Genomic DNA, 19,188 nt, shown 5'->3' on the forward strand with positions numbered 1-19,188 from the left:
TCTGTGGAACATGAAACACACGTTGTTACACAAAGTCTGTCAGCATCAGCTCAACACTTCAACTACAGCTGTACTCACCTGTAAATATTCATTTAGCTTCATCCTGTACTGTCTGTTCAACTGTAAGAAAATTTTAAAAGTAGTGAATTCAGACTGAGGAGATTCTGTATGTAATCCAACATGATAATGTTGATTTCAGAGTCTTGTGGTGCAGCAGTGATTTTAGTGGGAACATTAATGAGCTTGTGTGTTCATACCTCTTCGCAGTTTGTACGGTATTTGTCCTTCTCTGCTTCACTTAACTCTTGCCAACGTTGAGCACAAACACTCATTTTGTTTCTACTCGTGGTACCCGGCATGTGTGGCAGTTGCTCTTTGCAGAACACAGTATAGCCAGTGCTACATACACACATACACACAAACAAACATGTGATCAGTTGCCAGTGAATTAAAAGCTTGCATTCTTGTAAGTTTCAAATGGTTAATACATTTAACCAAAGATAAACATAAAATATGATTAAAACCAAAATACATTCAGTATAAAACAATCAAGGTTTTGTTGGTGCCAAATAAGCTTTGTCCACCAAAGTTCCTCTTTATATGTAATGGCAGCCAGGCTATATGGAGTGTGCATCGCTTTTGGATGAGGATGAGGATGAGGATGAGGATGAGGATGAGGATGAGGATGAGGCTCCCTTTTCAGGGCACCAAATCCAGCCTTTCAGGGATGTTCCCTCTATTTGTTGGGAGAAGAAGTAAATAGGGTGTACTCTTATATCCTCATCCATTATGGTGGTAGCAATTATGGCATTGTTCTTTCATTTACTGGGACAAAGCTTCACAATAAAAGTTCAGCAAATCCTTAAATTAAAAAAAAATGAATTACCACCTCAATACATGACTGCACACAAAGTAAATATTATAAAAACAGTGAAAGTAGTAGAAGTCACTCATTTTTGAATATACAGCAGGGTGGTATACAGTGTGTGAGGCTTACAGAGGTGGCCTGGGAGGAAGACCCTCTTCATCTTCAGTGAACTCCTCACCCTGTTTCAATTACAGAGGTCCAAAGACATACTGTCATATGAACTCTACCAAATCATTAAACAGAATAATCACTAACTGTAAAGTCACAAAATGAAACAATCAGATATCTCTTCTAAACAAATGTTCCAGTCCGGTTTATCTAGATTTCTGTCCGTACCTATAGTGCAGGTGAGTGCTCAACACAGTGCAAGCACACCTCATGCTTTGTAATTGATCAGCATCACGAAAGACTTGATGAGAGATGATATTTCAAACACAACCTTGCGCAGAATAATTCTCTATTTACAAGATGGCGCCATGGAAATGTTTTGTGCTTACCTTTCTGTTATGGGCAGGATCGGCTATAACATCTTCTGCTCTAACAATGAGCTCTGTGAGGGTCCGAACTTTAGACATCTGAGCAACAAGAAGGATATTACACCGTCACATGCTCGGTCAAAAGGGATCAAGATTAATTTGTTCAGTTCAGATGGGGTCCAGCTAGTTTGGTTTAAGCTTACAGAGGACTACAACAGTAAATGCATAGTCCCAACAGTGAAGCACAGACGTAGGAGTGTGAAGATATGGGATGCAAACATAGGTTTTTTTTGTTTGTTTGTTTGTTTTTGTTTATTAAGTGATATCATGCAGGGGTGTAGTTACTTCTTTTATATAATGTATATCTCTGGACTGTGATCCAATGTCAAAATAACATCTTATCCACAGGCAATAACATATAATAACATATATTGTTTAAGATTTTTTAAATTTAAACATACAACACAGATCCTCAAAATAAGCACTGAAATAATAATTTATACCATATGGGCACCTAACAAAAGTTTAGCACTGTGATGATCCAGGTAACTTGTGAAAGTAAGGTTGTACTGAGCTTGTAATAAGAACAATATATCAAATATACCAGCTGACATTAAGATTTGATTAGCCTTAGTGTACTAGTATTTGGGGGATATGTTTGAAACCTTTAGAAAAGTTGTTCAGTGGATATCATGATGTAGTTTGTAGATGTGGCTTCTCTTCCATGGCTCCCTGTCCGTTTTACAATTTATTTTACTGATCACTTTTAAAGCTTGCCAGGGCCTTGCCCCTGGCTGTATTCCTGACATGTTAATCCCATATGTCCCTACGCGCAGCCTTAGATCCTCGGGTGGGTCCCTCTTGATCGTCCCAAAGTCTAGGCTTAAATCCAAGGGTGACCGGGCCTTCTCTGTGAGGGCCCCTCAGCTTTGGAATGACCTACCTGAGGAGATAAGGCTCGCTGGATCAGTAACTTCTTTTAAATCACTTCTTAAAACCTACTTTTATAGACTTGCCTTTATTTCTCTTTTATTACTCTCTGCCCTTTTATCCATTTTAATTTTTTTAAACTGTTTGTAGTCCCTCTTTCTAACCTCCTGATCTTAATCCATTTCTATCTTTGATTTTCTCTTCAGCTTCTCTCTTAAGCCCCTTGTGTGATGTCCTCCTTTTAACCACTTTTTAACTAGCCATCCACTCTGTACATTCCATTTCTTACAGTGTGTATTCACATATGTTTGCAGGCACTTTTTATTCATTATTTTGCTTTTACCTGTGTTTGTACTGTCCTGCCTGATATTTCACCTGTATTTTATGTTCTACCTGTCAAAGCACTTTGTGAATTGTTGTTCTTAAAGGTGCTATACAAATGAAGTTATTTTTGTCAACTGCAAATTAAGAATATACATGTGACTCACCTTCTTCAACATATTTGTCCACTTCTGTTTACATGCCTCAGGAGAAAAAGGAGGGAAAGCCACCTTATTCCAGTCTAATCTTTTCAGTCCATTGGTGTAACAGTCCATCTTCTCATTTTCTGGGATGCTGGCTTTCATTGCACCGAGAAGCTTCTGGAGGTCTGCCCTGGTCCATCCTACAGTAACAGTAGTCCGCTTATGAATTCATCACATTGATGTTAACAGAGCAGAAAATACCATCTTTGTAAATAAACCACAGCTACTTTAATTGTGACAGTTGCAGGTGGAAAGAGTGACTCAAAAGAACACGTTGTATTTAACTGTACGCACCAGGTTCTTCCGTCTCCATTTTATCGTCACTCATTTTTCAAACAAAATGTTTCTTCAAGACGCTTCGGGTGTCACAGCTGGATGCTAACTATGCAAACGTTTGTTTTATTACAAGTGACTCCAGAAAAGCTGCACAGCAACATTAGCAAGTTCGCTAACCTATCAAACTGAGCTCTCTTAAATTAAAAACACACGCGCGATATTTAACCGAGAATTTATTAACGAGCTGCCGTTGTTAATCAGCTACAAAACAAACACTCCCGGCGACACAGTAAGAAACACATGTCCTGTATTTGTTTTTGTCGCCGACATCCGCATAAAGACCGCCATGTTTGCTAGGCGGGGCCGCTACGATACATTGACCAATCGGGAAGGAGAAAAGTGATTACGTCAGAGGAGTGAAATGAAAACAGCCAATGTGCGTCTTCTGGGGCTTCTTCTTTGTGTTTATTTATGTGGACGAGGCCAGCCGGGCGCCACCTATTGAGTCGGAGGACGCAAGAATAATTTGAATAAATACCAATAAACTATGTAAAGCACAGTAGAAATATTTTAGTCCCTGAAGATAAAGTGAAGATGCTTTCAAAAATAATGCAATGAATAGTTTGAATTTTATATAGCGTGAAGAAAAAAGATCACAATTTGTTTTTAAAACAGCAACATCCATCCATCTATTATCTATACACCACTTTGTCATCTGTGCAGCCACGGAGGTGATGGAGCCTGTCCTAGGCGACTTAGGGCGAAGGCAGGATACGTTCTGGATAGATCCCCAGTCTATCATAGGGCCACACAGAGAGACTGACTAAAACAGCAACAGTTTTACCAATTATGGCTGAGTTACAATAAGAACATATTGTAGTGATGTGAATTCTGCAGCACATTATTGCACATTGTACAAGGCAGCTATTGTTTGTGCCTGTGTCATAGAAACATTGATTTGATTTAACACCACCTTTTTCTACAGCAAATTGTCCAATCCATGCATAGATATTAAAGTGACAAGAAATCAGTAATCTATCAACGCTAGGAGTCTTATTGAAGGCAGTTTTTATTATTCATAGAGAGATGACAAAAAGACAGCAACACAACACACAATATAATTTTTAACAACATTTTGTCTCTCCCTGCATTGCCACACAGTGGTGTTGTCGTTTTGCTCTCCAGTGTTGCCAGTTTGATCATTCCTGCTAAATCACCTACCTTACAAATCAAATATTGCGTCATTCAGAGTCTGACTTTTACTCCCATCAAGCAACAATAACTTAAATTGTAACAATATTACATTCAGTGAGCGACCGCTTGGAAAACATACAGTTTGGGCTTTTATTGCTATTATTCTTCAAGCTTTTCTGGAGTGCTGGCATGATTGACTTTTTTTTAATTTCATGTGTGAGCACCTCTTTTACATACTTTAAAAAAGCCTTTGCATTTGTTATGACTTACTTTGTAAAAACATATAAATGAGAATATTTCCAGCTTCAGCAATACAAAGAATTTACCTGAGTGACAGTTGAAAATTCTTCAGGAATGTTTAAGCCAGACAGCCTTTTAAAAGACATTAATGTTGACACTAGAAAGATATAGAATCTGTATCTGCATCTGGTATCTCAAAAAACACTTTATATATGTTTAAGCTCATAGACAAATTAAATATTATGTGAGCCACATATTAAATAAATATCCTTTTGTCAAAATAAAAAAGTGCTGGCAGCTGTCATGGAAAACCTCTACAATGGCATCTGAGATTCACAGTATACGTCCTGCCCAGGCTCCTCCTCAAAGACCACTTTGGCGTCGTCAGCATCCAACTGAAATATAATGCACACACGAAAAGTGAAAACAGTTGGATGCATACAGCTGACACATTATCAAATGCTGCCTCGGTCCAAGAAGTTCAGAATTCACTGAAATGACGAGCCACTTACACATTTCATCTCCAGTTCAGTAAATAGACGCCCGGTCATAAACATACGTAGAGGGATGGTGAGGATGAGAATGAAGGGAAGCGCAAGTGATACCGGACTGGACTTCACGATCCACAAAAGTGCAAGACACACTACCTGGATGGCCGTGAACAGGTGCATTCGTCCTGTGCTTACCTGTATCCAGACATACAGACATTAGTCCAGCAGACATAACTACACACAACATTCATCGCCCTCTGAGCATGAACTCTACTCATAGTGGTGACCACAATTGTGCTTCTTCTACGTGAGGTGCACAATTGTAGTTTTTAGCAAAATGTCTTAACAACTGTTGGCACTAGATTTGGTTCAAATGTTGTGTTCCTGTTGATGTATTTTGGTGCCTTTTACACGTCCACGTGGAGAACATCATCCAATGGGCCCCAAAATGTTCACATATTGTATGATTTCATGGCATGAGAGTGTCAGATTTAAAATGAAATTAAACTTACAAGTGGTGTCCACATGTGATTTGATGTGTTGCGGTTGGAGATGATTTAACATATTCGCAGAAACATCTCATCTGAAATGTATTTGATGCTTGCAAAACAAGAGCTTCCTTTTGTTTTATGCTAAATGACCATATGAGGCAGCAGACTTGCTGTTAACCCTTTTGATGTTAGCATGCACTTAATTTATCATGTAGCAATAAAGCTCTTACTCTGGTTGCATAGGGTTCATCAGGGTGGTATTTCTTAGGGATGAGAAGAAGCAGCATACGATCCCACAGCTGGATGCCATTTAGTGATGTGACTCCCATGTAGAGGAAGATCCCAAACAAGGCTGACATGGGAATCAGCTTTAGGATCGGCTCCATCAGAATGGACAGACCTTAACACAAACACAGATCCAGATTAATGACAGCATACTCTGCATAATCTGCTCTATGCAAATTGTTTTCCTGTGGATGTCTGGACAGATGTGAGTGGGTGATTAGACTAGCACCTACCAACAAGCAAGGCCACCACAATGCCGCTGATCCTCTGCTCCATCACTTTCTCGATCACAGGCTTTGGTCCTTTACTCATGACAGTGAGGGCATTGGCGTGAGTGACAGATCGTACAGTGGCGGCGCTGAGCCATGGCACTCCGAATATTGCGCTCAGCCCTCCCATGCCGACTAAAACCAGCAAGTCAAAGTGGAACCCAGAGCCTTTGACCATCTTCCTCTCAGGTTTACTTACAATCAGGCTGGTCAGAGATATGAAGTGTGAATCAAACTTTAATTAAAGCCACAAAATGTCACGTTTTCTAAGGTTCATATTTTAATGAGCGACATTGCTCCAAACATGAGCTCTAATGACTCACGTTGTGATCTGAGACTCCAGAAAGATGAGGATGAAGACGAGCAGGGCCGGGACGCAGCATGCAAACATCACCCACACAGGGAAAGGCTTGTGCTCCCCAAAGGGGTTGATGAGCCAGCCTCTTTTGGCTGGATTGGACACCATCAAGCCTTTGGGAACGACCAGTTTCTGTAAAGAAAATCAGTTCTCAGTTTAATCTGCTTGATCAAATCAGTGTACATGGAAACATATTTAAAAATCTGTCTTTAAACAATAGTCAGGTGTCCACATGGACATTAAAACAGCTTTTGTCTTACGTTCATATTTGACATTAAAAGATCTCCTGCTAACGTGCTTTGAATGGAAGTGATGACGCCCAAAATTAGATTTTATTGTATATATGATGTAAAATTTGACTTTAGTTCCTTTAATGTATGTGTTTTGTCCTACTTTTCTAAAAGCTGTTATTAATTTCAGCAGTTTTCAGTCTTACTATCAGCTTATCAGTCATCTGTGAAGCACATTTGAACCGCATTAACTTGTATAATTAACAAAGACAATTTGATTCAAAGGGTTTAAATACTTTGGTAAGTGAGAAAATTTAGTTTAGATTTTTAATAATAATTTCAGTTTATCATTGTGCGTTGTTAGGTTTATATATGGCAATTATAAGGATTTGAATCACACAGTAGAGTGTGCATAAACTGAATGAGTCCAAAAACTCTCAAAATCCACTTTTAACTGAGCTTTGCTGCTTAGAATATTGGACCAACCTGAGTGTAGGTGTCACCAATGTTATAGTCCACGACAATCATAAGGAAAATGGCAATGGGCACACCGAAGTCACCCATCAAGCGCCTGAGCTGTTAAGCATAAATCAGACAAAAAAACAAAACAAAACTGTAATTAAAATGTGCTTTAATGACGCAATGTAATCAAAATTGTTGTACCCTTAGAATTGAATTAACCGGTTGATAACATAAAGGGACTGAAACACTCTGGGAACAGCCTCTGGACTCCGTCTCACCTTTCCAGGAAGAAATGTCCCGTTCTTGAACTGACGCAGGAAGAAAGCAATAAAGAAGCAGCCTAACATGAGGCACATGGAGAGCAGCGCTGTGTTGGGGTAAGCTGAGTTAATAGTGTTGATAATAACAGTTGTGTTGCCGGTGGCGTTGTCATAGATGATGGTCTCTTCCACCTTTGGGTGCCAGGGATTTTCTAAGGTTGCATTCAGGTGATCATAATTTAGAATCAGCGGATGTGCCTTGAAGGTCTAAAGAGAAGTTAGAAGAGTGTTGATGAATTTAGATATTATATACGGGATAAACAGCAGTGCAATCACAGAAATGAAATGATTTCATTTGAATGAAGAGATGAAATATGTATAATGGATGAAGATGGTTTACCCTCCCCAGCTTGGCAAACGTTTCATAGATGAAGATGAGGGAGATGAGGATGGAGAAGATCTCCTGGGTGAAGCGTGAGATGAAGCGCACCAGGAAGCTGCCCTCACAGGCCACAATGATCACCACAATGATGACGAGCCACACTCCAACCCACACTCTGCCCACAATATACTCAATTCCTTGGGACTTGCAGAACTGAATGAAGGAAACTCAGGATGAGTTGAACTCTGACCACGATCCCAGTTAAATTTAGTCTCCCATGCATGATGACAGATAGTAAAAAAAAAATTACATCACAAAAATTTATGAGATGATGAAAAAATAATAAACTCACAGCATAGAAGGCCTCCTCGAACACTAACAGCGGACCAGAGAAACCAATAACCAGGACAGGCTGAGCAGCAATAAAGCAGAAGATGATCCCCTGAATGCTGGTGGAAATGAGCAGCTCTGGAACACCCATCATGTTTTCCACCTTATCAGCTGTAGCGGCAAAGATTAAAAATGAATCATTGGATTTACTTCATGTCACAGAAGAACAGCATCTGCAAAATGTGACCAGACACAGACCCAGCAGTCCTCCAAAGGTGATGGCAGGAGACAGGGCAGCGAAGTAGATGAAGATGACGGCAGCAAGAACCTGGGCGTTGAGAGCATCGGTGATGTCGCTCTTGTAGTACTGGTAGCGTCTCTTTATGTCGCGAATCATCCCACCGAAAGGTCGACCAGTACGAGCAAGAGGGTCTTCAGGAGGAGGCCCGCTAGAGGTGGAAACTAGGAGGGAATTTAAATCAAAGATGAATCTCCTTTTCTTTATATGTGCCTATTTTATAAAACTCAAAGTTAACCATGACTAACGTATTGTTGGTTGTGTGCTGATATTACTCACCCCTACGAGGTTTGGAGTCCAGGGGGACTGTGGTGTCAGAGGACTGGAGTCTGTCCTGCAGTAGCTTCTTCTGAAAGCTGATGATGGAGCTGAGCATGGCTTCGTTCTGGATCTCGGTGGGCGGGATGACGATGCTGCAGTCCATGAAGTCGGACACAGCGTCCGTCAGCTCTCGGGGGCTCTTTGCCTGAAGAGCTACCTGATTGAACACCTAGGGAATAGACAGAGGAGCTGGGTGGGAGGGCTGAAGGTTGTTGGGTAGGAGAGCAACACAACATGAGGGATGCAAGAGGGCAGTGAGGTCATGAGTGTCTGTGCTTTTCAGTGTTTTACATACTTTTGTCCTGAAGTGGTAGCACATTTATAAATCTATAATTCTGATATTTTGTTCATTGTGGAGCTGTAATACTTTCTGCATTACATTTTCAAATTGGACCTGTAAAAATCTTTCTTTAATTTTTTTTTTTTAAACCACTTGGGGACAGTGGACGCAATTCGAGACATGTGCAAGGCATTGGCATATTATCTATTTATTAACCCTCCTATTACCTTCAAATTTACTGACATCTTTTATACTGGGTTCAACTTGACCCCAGCAAAAGAATCATAACTAAAATTGTTACCCAAGTTTATGTGTAAATAGCCCCTTAAATAAAACTAAAAAAAAATGTCAATCACTTGTTTTGAGATGTTAAACACTGAATGTGGTCAAGCTGACCCCAAAGATAATAGGACGGTTAAACAAAATATCCAGGAAGCTTTGTTTGATATTAAATGACAAAGATAAGCATTAAATACAAAAATCACTTTATCTTTGTATAAAATAACATCAACATACACGTAGGCTGGACCGACTGCCAAAACACAGAACAGAGAAGCTCAGATTACAAAACACATAGAGGGAGTGTGACTTCATTCTCTGCTGAGGATGCCATTATTCCACTACATCTTTACATAACAGCCGGCATATTAATGCTAAATTTATGTTAAAAATGTAATATACTGCACCTTCAATATGCAACCAACAGAACAATAAAAATGCTCGGAGCTGGTACATGAGCAAAAATATCACAGCCATAGTGTTAGTGGAGGAGGCCTCCAACACAAACGATTCAATTTTAGATCATATTGATGAAAAGAATGGAAATAATTGCAGAAAAATATACAAAAACATGTTAAAGCTGGCTACTGAGCAGTGGACTGAAGTGCTGTAGATTCAGGACAGGGTTGATGCCTGAATACTGATTACCGTAAAAAAAATTTTAAAAGTAGATGTAGAGTACAGTGCAACCAGAGTTTAAAAGGTAGTCTTCAGTGAATGCATCACAGTCCACACATTTTAGGTTTGTCAGAAGCCTCATCTAACTTACTTTATCAGCCAACAGTGCTGCCATTGCCCGGCCAGTCTCATGGTAGTCCACATCAGCCTTGTTCGGTCCAACCAGGACAAAGACAAAGCGCACAGGCACTGGGGCCTCCAGGGCTGAGTCTAGCACCGATGCTTCCTTCAAACGCACAAAAACAACTGTGGGCCTCTCCAGAAAGTCCAAGGCTCCTGGTCCACAGATGCACAAGCACATAGATGCAAATGAAAATGTGCTTTTAAACACATCTGCACAAGCACACACACTGCACTCCAGATCCTACGTGGAAAACACATGAGTCTTACCGACTAGCACCATGGAGGCCTCTACACGGCTAGATTCATCCCTCTGAAGGAACACAGAATGACAAGTGTAGTGAACAAACATTATCATCGTATTTTAAAAGGTTGTGTTTTTAAAGGAGCTTGCCGTGAAAAATACATTCTGAGCATTACAGCATGTTGCAACCCCTTAAAACTGAAAAATGTCCTCTACTCTAACAAAAAAAGATGCACAGAAGATTAAAATGAATGAATGAATGACTTTTTAAATGGATCTGCTGGCAAATTACCGTCACGGTTTCTGCCATCCTGTCACCATTATTGTGTTATCAGGTGATGCCATCAATATTTTAACGCTTACATTAGTGGAAGAACTTACTCTTTCCTTGACTGAAAACTTGTGTAGGTCCATCCTGTCGGTCAGAGTTTGGCTCTCTGGGTCAGATGATTGGCTGGAGGGAAGAAATTAACATGTTCACTGGCTGTGTTTGGATCAGACTGAACAGCTGTGATGTTAGCAAATTATTCACAGACTGTTCTCTGTTCAATGCATGTGTATATATGTCTTTACCTTGCTAAGAAATTGTTGAACAAAATAGATGATTACATAAACATTTTAAAAAATGACTGGAGAGAAAATGACCAAATATTAGAGACAAAAGCAGGCTAATCACAGATGATGCTGAGGTCATGTACTTGGTAAGATTTATTGTGAATTTTTGAGACGCATTTTTTATTTTTTATTTTTTTTACGGAATAGCTTGACACCCTGGGAAACATGTTTGTTTGCTTTCAAGAGTTGAGTATTAGAGGAGAGGATCACCTAACCACCATCTGCTGGTAAATATAACGTTGCAGCCACTAGTCAGGTAAATTTACTGTAGACACTGGAAACAGCCAGTATTATCCAAGAAAATCCACCTACCAGCATCTGTCAACACTCACTGAGTGACACATTACAAATGTTTCTTTCCATCTGTCCTGGCTGTAGAGGAGTGGAGCAGCTCTTTAGCCCTGCACAGCTGCTGAGGGGGTCATAAGAGAGTGACCATCCAGGTCACATGTGTTTTGTGGACTAGGACAAGGTCTAAGACCATGTCCCTGGGAAACTGGGATGCTTTCGGAATATGGGGTACCGGGGCCGTTGTTACAAGCCATCCCATCCTTGTACAACCAAAATGAGACCTGTGTTTGTATTCTCGTCACTAAGTCAAACATGTTTCTGGTGGGTGTTGGACTCCCCAAGGGTTGCCTCTTGTCTCCAAACCTGTTTGTGATATTTATGGAAAGGATTTCAAGACACAGCTGGGATGAGGAAGGTGTCCAGTTTAGGAATCTCAGAGTTGCATCTTTGCATTTGCAGATGTCATGGTTTTGTTTGCTTCATCTGACTGTGACCTTCAGTGACACTGGGGTAGTTTGCAGCAGCTTGTGAAGCAGTCAGGATGACACTGATCATCTCCAAGTCTGAGGACATGGTTCTCTGTTAGAACTTAGTGGATTGCTTGCTTTGGGTTGGAGGTCATTTCGCTGTCCCAATCGAAGGAGTTTAAGTGTCTCTTCTTTGTGAGTAACGGGTGAATAAAGCAACGTCCTCAGTCTTGCAGGCGTTGCACGGACAGTTGTGGTGAAGAGGGAGCTGAGCCAGAAGGCAAAGCTCTTGAGTTACCAGTTGGCCTGTGTTCAAACCCTCACCTATGGCCTTGAGCTCTGAGTAGTAACCAAAAGAATGAGAATGCGGATACAAGGGGCTGAAATTAGTTTCCTCTGTGAGTTGGCTCTGCTCAGCTTTAGAGACAGGATGAGGAGAGCAGACATGTGGAGAGAGCTTTGCTGCTCCAAAAGCAGCCAGCTGAGGTGGTTTGGGTGTCTGATTAGGATGCCTCCTGGGTTCCTTCTTTTTGAGGTTTTTCTGGCATGTCCAACTGAGAGGAGACCCTGCTGTAGAACCAAAACTCACTGGAGGAATTACATGTCTCATCTGGCCTAGGAATGCCTTATGATCTCCTAGAAGGAACTGGAAAGCATTGCTGGGATGTCTGGAATGACCTTTAGTTTGCTGCCACCATGACCCAACCATGGACAAGCAGAAGGAAATGGATAGATGTACTGTATTTTGGGTGAGATCTATTAGTTCCTGGAGTGTTGCATGTAATCTCTGTAATCAGATGTGCCAGTATTTATTACCTTCAGGCAATCTGTTTCCAGTCTTTATAGTAAACTAAGCCAACCAGCTACTGGCTGTAGTTTCATATTTACCAAACAATTATTCAAGTCGTATCAGATCTTATCTTTAAACTCTCAGTCTGAAATGCCAGGCTAATTCTTAATGGGCTGAATCTAATACATTTTAGTCCTAATACCTTAACTGTTACGGAAAACAGAAGCAAAATAAACCACAGAGAGGGATTTAGGAAAAGATTCTGGAATCTCTGAGTTTGTACGGTGGATTGGGGTACCTTGAATGCGCTACACAGATGTTTTTACATGCAGCATGTTGAAAGTATAGCATCTATCGATCTCAGATATTTAGAGTAGGCTGTCATACTCTGTATCTTTACAAGGTCAAGGGTCTACAGTACGCATTGGTTGTCTTTAATAAAGACTCAAGCAGACGGGCAGAATGTTTGGTGGTCAGAGATGGTGTTGCATAATTATAGGTTTGGTCTCTACAGCAGCTGCGTGTTCTGTTTGACTTTCTCTGAGCAAGATACTGACATATCCCTTTCTTGCTTGCACTTTTGGATTATAGCCTCTTGCTAAATGCGTAAATGTAGGTCATTTGTGTTTGAGTCACCGTCGGGTGATGTCTCAGAGGATACCTGCGGTTTTGGAGCAGAGCTTTAAGCACTTCTTCCCCGTCTCCTGGCCTGATCTCCTTCTTGTTAATCATCTCGCTGACCATCTTCTCTGCGATGGTGGCCAGGGTCCGCTCTTCACAGTCAAAAATTGTCACACCTTGACAAAGGAAATGTCGGGAAATGTTCAGAGATGATCGTAAAGAGGAGGGGATAGTGGTTGTGGATTAAGGAGGGAGTTGAGACAAAATGAGAGCTAGAAAGAAGGATCAAGGGCATCAAAACGTGTTGCATTTAAAAAGCTTGTCTCAGGGTTTAACATACTGTCAGAGGAGAAGCAGAGAAGCAGGGAAGTCAAAGCTTTAATTCTCAAATTATCAGTTGATTCCTAAATTCCGATGATACTACTGTCACAAGAAAAAAAAAGTAGAAATGATGCAAATTGTTCCTAAAATGATATAAAGTGTATAGAACCATAAAAGCAAGTTTACTTTCAGAATCATTAATTTGTAACCCTCACATTCATGAACAAACATCAATACTAGAAAACGTGACACAGTGCAGAAATACATTTGCTCACAAATTTATTAAAAATATTATCCATTAAAAGTCCCAAAGTATTAGAATGAACACACTCTTAAAGTGGCAAAAGATCTACGTATGGAGAAGGGTTCATGTACACTCATACTTATCAGATATTATATAATAATGCATTACAATTACTGATACGCCAGTGTTTACGCATTTGGTGGTTGCTGGTGGTTGAGGCCGGCAATGTTTGATTTTCTTAGATACTACAGAGAAGTGTAACATGCAAAAACACCTGGCAGGGCATTTGTTTAACATGTTTATTAGAATAATCTGAATCTGCAACAGAGTTGGAACTAAAGCAATGAGGAAATGTATATTGGAGTACAAGCACCTTAAAATTCCACATAAGGACTTGCCTAAACAAACTTCCCACTGCTGAAAACAATTATATATGGGCAGATTTATTTTAGAAAGTCCCTGATGCTCACGTTTTCACTGATTTTTCTCACTCACCTGTGTTCATGGTACGTCGGAGCTGGATGAGGCTCTTGAAGGTGAGGTAGGAGATGTGTGGGGACGCCCACACCCCCGACTGGGGGTCGAAGCTCTCCTCGTACCCGGCCCATCGGCCCGTCTCCTGCCAGTAGGTCTCCTGCTTCTGGTCCTTCATCAGCTCGTTTAGCTCCACGTAGCTCTGGAGGCACAGAGAAACACAGAGGTACAGGCCGGCTGAGATGGACATGAGCATGGGACACAGGCACAAACATGCTTGTGTTTGAGAGACACTGAGTGGGAAGCTGCACAGGGCAGGTGGATGAATTCAAGCTGGCACCTCCCACAGCTTCAGCTTGTGGTGCACGACTGTGGATTTCTACCTAATTATCAGTGTACGTCATTCTCTCTGATCTTAGTTTGAACAGCATTTATTTTAGTGAGCAAATTTTTTTTGTTTTTAGTTTAAACATTATTTTAAGTCTACTCCATTTGTGCACTGAAAGGTTATTGGTCGATTCCTTCTGTCCCACCAATGCTGTAGTCTTGTAGCACGAAACTCCTCCTTGGTGTGACACGGAAACACAATTGTATTCAAAATGCAAACTTCGGTAGATATTTTCTTGATCTGACTCATCAAGAGTCATTTTTGTTCTCAGGTTTGTGAATTCTGTTTCTAGCAAGTTATAATCTCTGAGGTCGAAACGTGAAGCCAACACAGAAGTGTCAAAAACTGCAGTTCCTTGAATGTCCACTTGAGGCTGGCTACAAAAGTGAGTCAAATCCCATAGAGCTCCACGCTGCAACGGCCACCTTTACTGTAGAAATAAACATGTTTGTAGCCTTATACAAAAAAATATATATCTGTAGGACTAATTTTCTCATTTGCGACAGCTGTACGAAAGGTTAATTTTTATATCACTCACTTGTTTAAATTGTATCTAGGCTTAAAGTTTTGCATAAATAACAGCATGGATGCTTTGAGAGACGGGTTAGTCTTGTGCATGCAGCTCATTCGTGGATTTGCTGGGAGTTAGGAGAATACCACAATGGTGAAAGCAGGAGCTTCAAAACTGCTTTTCAGGAAACCTATGGGTAAATGTTTCCTGGTCTCTTATAATGAAAAGGTTTTACAAGGTGGGCTGCATTAACAACAAATGAACTGTTTCACTGTACACACATGCATGTACACCACTAGTGTTGAGTTGTATTGATTTTATTGTAACCTGCATGAAGAATTATGGGTTGAATGAATGAACATGTAGAATATATTATTGGTAATGTAAATGGTAAGACATGCTAAATGTTGCACTTTTTGGGGGTTTTCACAGTTACACAGAAAAGTTACAGTAAAAAAACAAATTAAAATGTCAATGTTCGTTCTTTTGGATGTTTGACCTTCATTTTACAGAATCATGTATGTGCAGAATTTCATTAGAGGACCTTTCTAAGATTCTTCTGCTGAAAATGAAACGTTTCTTTGAGCTGCTGAGATTAAAATGGAAACTTGAAGCCTGCACTGCAAATGCACAAAGCAGAAAGTTTTAATGATGCAGGAGACATCGTTGTATCAAATTGTTTTAAAACAAAAGCATTTTCACATTTTGAAATTCTGGATTTGTCACTGAGGGAGGAGGGGTAGATGCTTGTTTCAAGAATTTCTGACAAGGTACTTAAATATTTATTATGGAAAAAAAACCTCATTATTCAAAGCAGATTGTTGGTACAAATATGAGAAGTTCACACAAAGAGGAATTTTTGGAAACAACTTAAAAGACCACTGGCCTGAGACGATGTATTCTGTCACTGTGTGTAGTTTTAACAAATAATTATTTATTAACTATTCGTGTCTCATTTTGTGATTGCCTACATTTTCCAGAATTATATTGAACAAACTGCAAAGAATATTCCCCAGCTTGTTGCCTTCACCTAAGAGTTAGTTGCAGGTGAGGACAGCAACAACACAGATGCCATTTTTGAAGCCATATGGTCCCTAAGAGGAGTATCCTGTCTCTAAAGCAGGGTCAGATAAAATCATCGTCATGCTTCACTACATTACAAAAACACTGATGATATTATGGGTGTTATTTTCCACTGCAGCAACCTGAAGCTGCTGCCATTTCTATAATCTTCTTGGCTGCAGCAGAATGGACACGGATCATGCTAATGTCCAGGTGACGCTTTGTGTCTATAAGGTAAACATGGTGGCTGTCGTGCCTCCGCAGCCAGCTGGCTCCAGACTCTGGGTCACTGCTGGTTTCCGGTGTGGACATGACTGACGGTTCACCTTCCACATGTTTGGACTGTCAATACATGTCGTGTGTCTGGAGTGGCGATCTGGTGAGTGTGTGCCCCTTACCTGACACTCTGCACCGGGGTTAGCGTTGGTGTTTGTGTTCCAGCCAGCTGGAGCAGACACAATGGGCCCAATTTAAAAGAAAAAAAAAAAGAAAAAGGAATTAGTTATTTTCATCTACACAGTAAATACATTTAACTGAGAATTTGTTCTACATTTTATGTTTAAATTCATCTTCATACACGGTTTAAATTTGTGTATAAAAAGTGTAGATGGATTTCAGCCAAAATACACAAATAATCCGGTTCACCTTACACTTTGCTTGTTCAGATCTTTCTAGTGTATGTACGGTGACTACAGTGTCCATTTTATCTCAGACTGGACCGGAGCGCTAAAGTTGTCTGTCACAACACAATGATTTATTTTCAAAACACAGCTGAGGCAAAGGGGTGGAAAATTCAGATTAGACTGACTAGACGGTGTCTACGGTGTGTGTGTGTGTGTGTGTGTGTGTGTACTTTAATTACTCATGTTGTGGGGACATGAATCACATTGTGGGAATTCTGCTCATTTGTGAGCACATAAGGAAGTCTTCATAAAATAGATCATTCATTTTAGCTTCACAGCTCTGTTGTTAGTGTTGGGTAAGGGCAACGCTAACATTAAGGTTAGTTAGGGTTAGAATAGGAACCCTACTAACTAGTAAGACATTTGCACTTTCTTATACAGTATGCACAGGGAATAAACAAAAGTTATGTTATCTGAGTAGGTGTAAGTGCAGGATGTGTGCACAGGTGCATGTGTCTGCAAATATATCTGTGCAACTCTGTGTAAAGCGTCTCAACTTGCATTAAGATATAACTTTAATGTTTTATTTAAGCATGCAACTATGTCATCTGAAACATATACACGTGCATCTACACAAAAAGGCATATAATATGTATTTTTAAAAATAAAAAAGCAGATATTTGTCAGAGTATATGCGAAAGATCAGTTTGAATTTTCAGCTCTTACAAAAAACTTTTCTACCAAATTAGTTTTTTCCCACATTGCACAATTTGTGCAACTGAAAAATAGTCAACTGATATTCTTGCACCACTCTTATATACGTCTTTATTATTGTAATTAAAGTGCTCCTACTGTGTAGTTTTAAAAATCTTTTGCCTCTCAGTTACTGACTGGTGTGTTCCCCCACGACTGAAGTGGCTGAGAGCCTCCATATGTTGCTACACATTTTGTACTGAAGTTAAATTTGCACCACCCTTCTCCCAGAATATCATGGCTGGAAATCTGCAATCTGCAATACCTGCTGAGTTTTACTTTCTTGTAAATTGTTGAGTCTTTTTTTTTTATGTGAATAAATCTTAACAGAGCATTAAGCATGAAAATCATCCTAATAGCACAGGCTGTAAGACAATAATAATGAACATGCATCCTTTCCATCTTCTCATGCTGCAAAGTTACACCATCACCTGTATTATTGCATAAATCGCATTCATCACTGTGACAGAAAAGGTGACACTTACCTCCAGCAGACACTCGCCAGGCTGACAGCAGTGACAAGTGACTGACCACAGAATGGCAAAAAAGCGTGACTTTATAAACACTGGCTTTTTAAAGCTGCCTCGGTGTGTGTGTGTGTGGGTGCATGCTGCCTGACAGTGGGTGGGACTAGTACATGCATGCACACACACATGCAGACATGCACGCTCTAATTCGTCTCCATCCAATAGAGCAATGTGTTCTGGTGTCACCCATAATATTGATAGTAAATACAGAGACCTGGTATGTCATAAAACCAGTCGCACTGTGTCATTATTCAACCAGCGCCTTATCACATTTAATGTCTGTGTTTAGAGGACAACAAAGGCTTGGATTACACCGCCGGACCGGCCCGCTCACCTTCAACTTCACTGGAGTAGAGAAAGAAACTTTGTCTGAAGTTGGCTGCCATCCTCTTCTCTTTCTCTGCCGTTAAGAGACTCTTGTATCTGTCCATCGCCTCAAGTTGATATGACAAATAAGCCATTAAAAAAATAAATCATCTTTAGGGTAGAATGTGGTGCTGAAACTGCTGGCAAACATTAACTTTGAAATGACTTAAACTCTGAAAGAGATGTAAAGGAAAACCTCTTGGTCAGTTTTTTTTTTTTTTAGTGGAGTTAAAAAAAAGTAAAAGAAAGTCAAATAATCTGTAACCATTAGGTTTTGTTGTTCTGTTAATTAAAGGGTAATTCCAGACAATTTACCAGAAACAGCAACAAAGAACAGCCAGAACTAACAACAGCTCACAAGATATTTTATTCCCTGATGTAATTCAAGATTTCTAAATACTAGATTCTACATTTTATTCTGACTTTCCTTCTGTTTTTTAACATATTTGACTTTTCTCACCACAAAAAAGGAGAAGACACTAGATTCTGCAGAGCTTCTTCACACATAAAAGGCTTTATAAGTGCAGACAATGTTGGAGGTAAAGCATCACTGGAATCACATTACATCTGTCAGTTGTAACACAGAAACTTAACGCATTGCTTTTGCTGAATTCAGTAATCACAGTACAGTAAGTAATAAGTTACAGTTACTGCAGCTTGAGTTTGAGGAGTCACAGCTCACTGCCAGAGCTGCTTTAATTCTCTTCAGTTGAATGGCATCGAATAAAAACAGAGATTTGTGTTTATATGTGGACACACTTAAGGTTTAATATGTTGTTAAGCAGCCATTCAAGTGGCAGTGCCTCTCAGGCGGCGTTGCAAGGTAACCCACTGTGCAACTAATTCCTT

At 40.1% G+C, this 19,188-nt stretch overlaps 2 protein-coding genes across 2 annotated transcripts in view; both read right to left on the bottom strand.

Moving 5' to 3' along the window:
• LOC103358557 (putative upstream-binding factor 1-like protein 3/5) overlaps positions 1-3,367 on the bottom strand; it is a 21,058-nt gene extending 17,691 nt beyond the window's left edge. Inside the window, exons 1-5 of the mRNA XM_008283574.1 lie at positions 3,093-3,367; positions 2,763-2,938; positions 1,366-1,443; positions 998-1,047; positions 258-399 (exon numbers count right to left, since the gene is read on the bottom strand). Of these exons, the coding sequence (XP_008281796.1) occupies positions 258-399; positions 998-1,047; positions 1,366-1,443; positions 2,763-2,938; positions 3,093-3,126 (480 nt within the window). The 5' untranslated portion in view covers positions 3,127-3,367. The remainder of the gene's footprint in view (positions 1-257; positions 400-997; positions 1,048-1,365; positions 1,444-2,762; positions 2,939-3,092) is intronic.
• An 805-nt stretch (positions 3,368-4,172) lies between these two features.
• Positions 4,173-14,305, bottom strand: slc4a1b (solute carrier family 4 member 1b (Diego blood group)). The gene is made up of 16 exons (XM_008283576.1): positions 14,131-14,305; positions 13,111-13,246; positions 10,668-10,740; positions 10,313-10,355; positions 10,014-10,198; positions 8,644-8,854; positions 8,325-8,528; positions 8,089-8,237; positions 7,755-7,949; positions 7,373-7,621; positions 7,119-7,208; positions 6,368-6,534; positions 6,009-6,250; positions 5,721-5,890; positions 5,021-5,194; positions 4,173-4,903 (listed from the first exon to the last, which is right to left on the bottom strand). The coding sequence occupies exons 1-16, from the start codon at positions 14,285-14,287 to the stop codon at positions 4,823-4,825; spliced, it is 2,526 nt and encodes an 841-aa protein (XP_008281798.1). The 5' UTR covers positions 14,288-14,305; the 3' UTR covers positions 4,173-4,822.
• Positions 14,306-19,188: the final 4,883 nt, after the last annotated feature.

This window comes from Stegastes partitus, unplaced genomic scaffold, assembly GCF_000690725.1.
Source record: "Stegastes partitus isolate 25-593 unplaced genomic scaffold, Stegastes_partitus-1.0.2 Scaffold320, whole genome shotgun sequence".
NCBI lineage: Eukaryota > Metazoa > Chordata > Actinopteri > Pomacentridae > Stegastes > Stegastes partitus.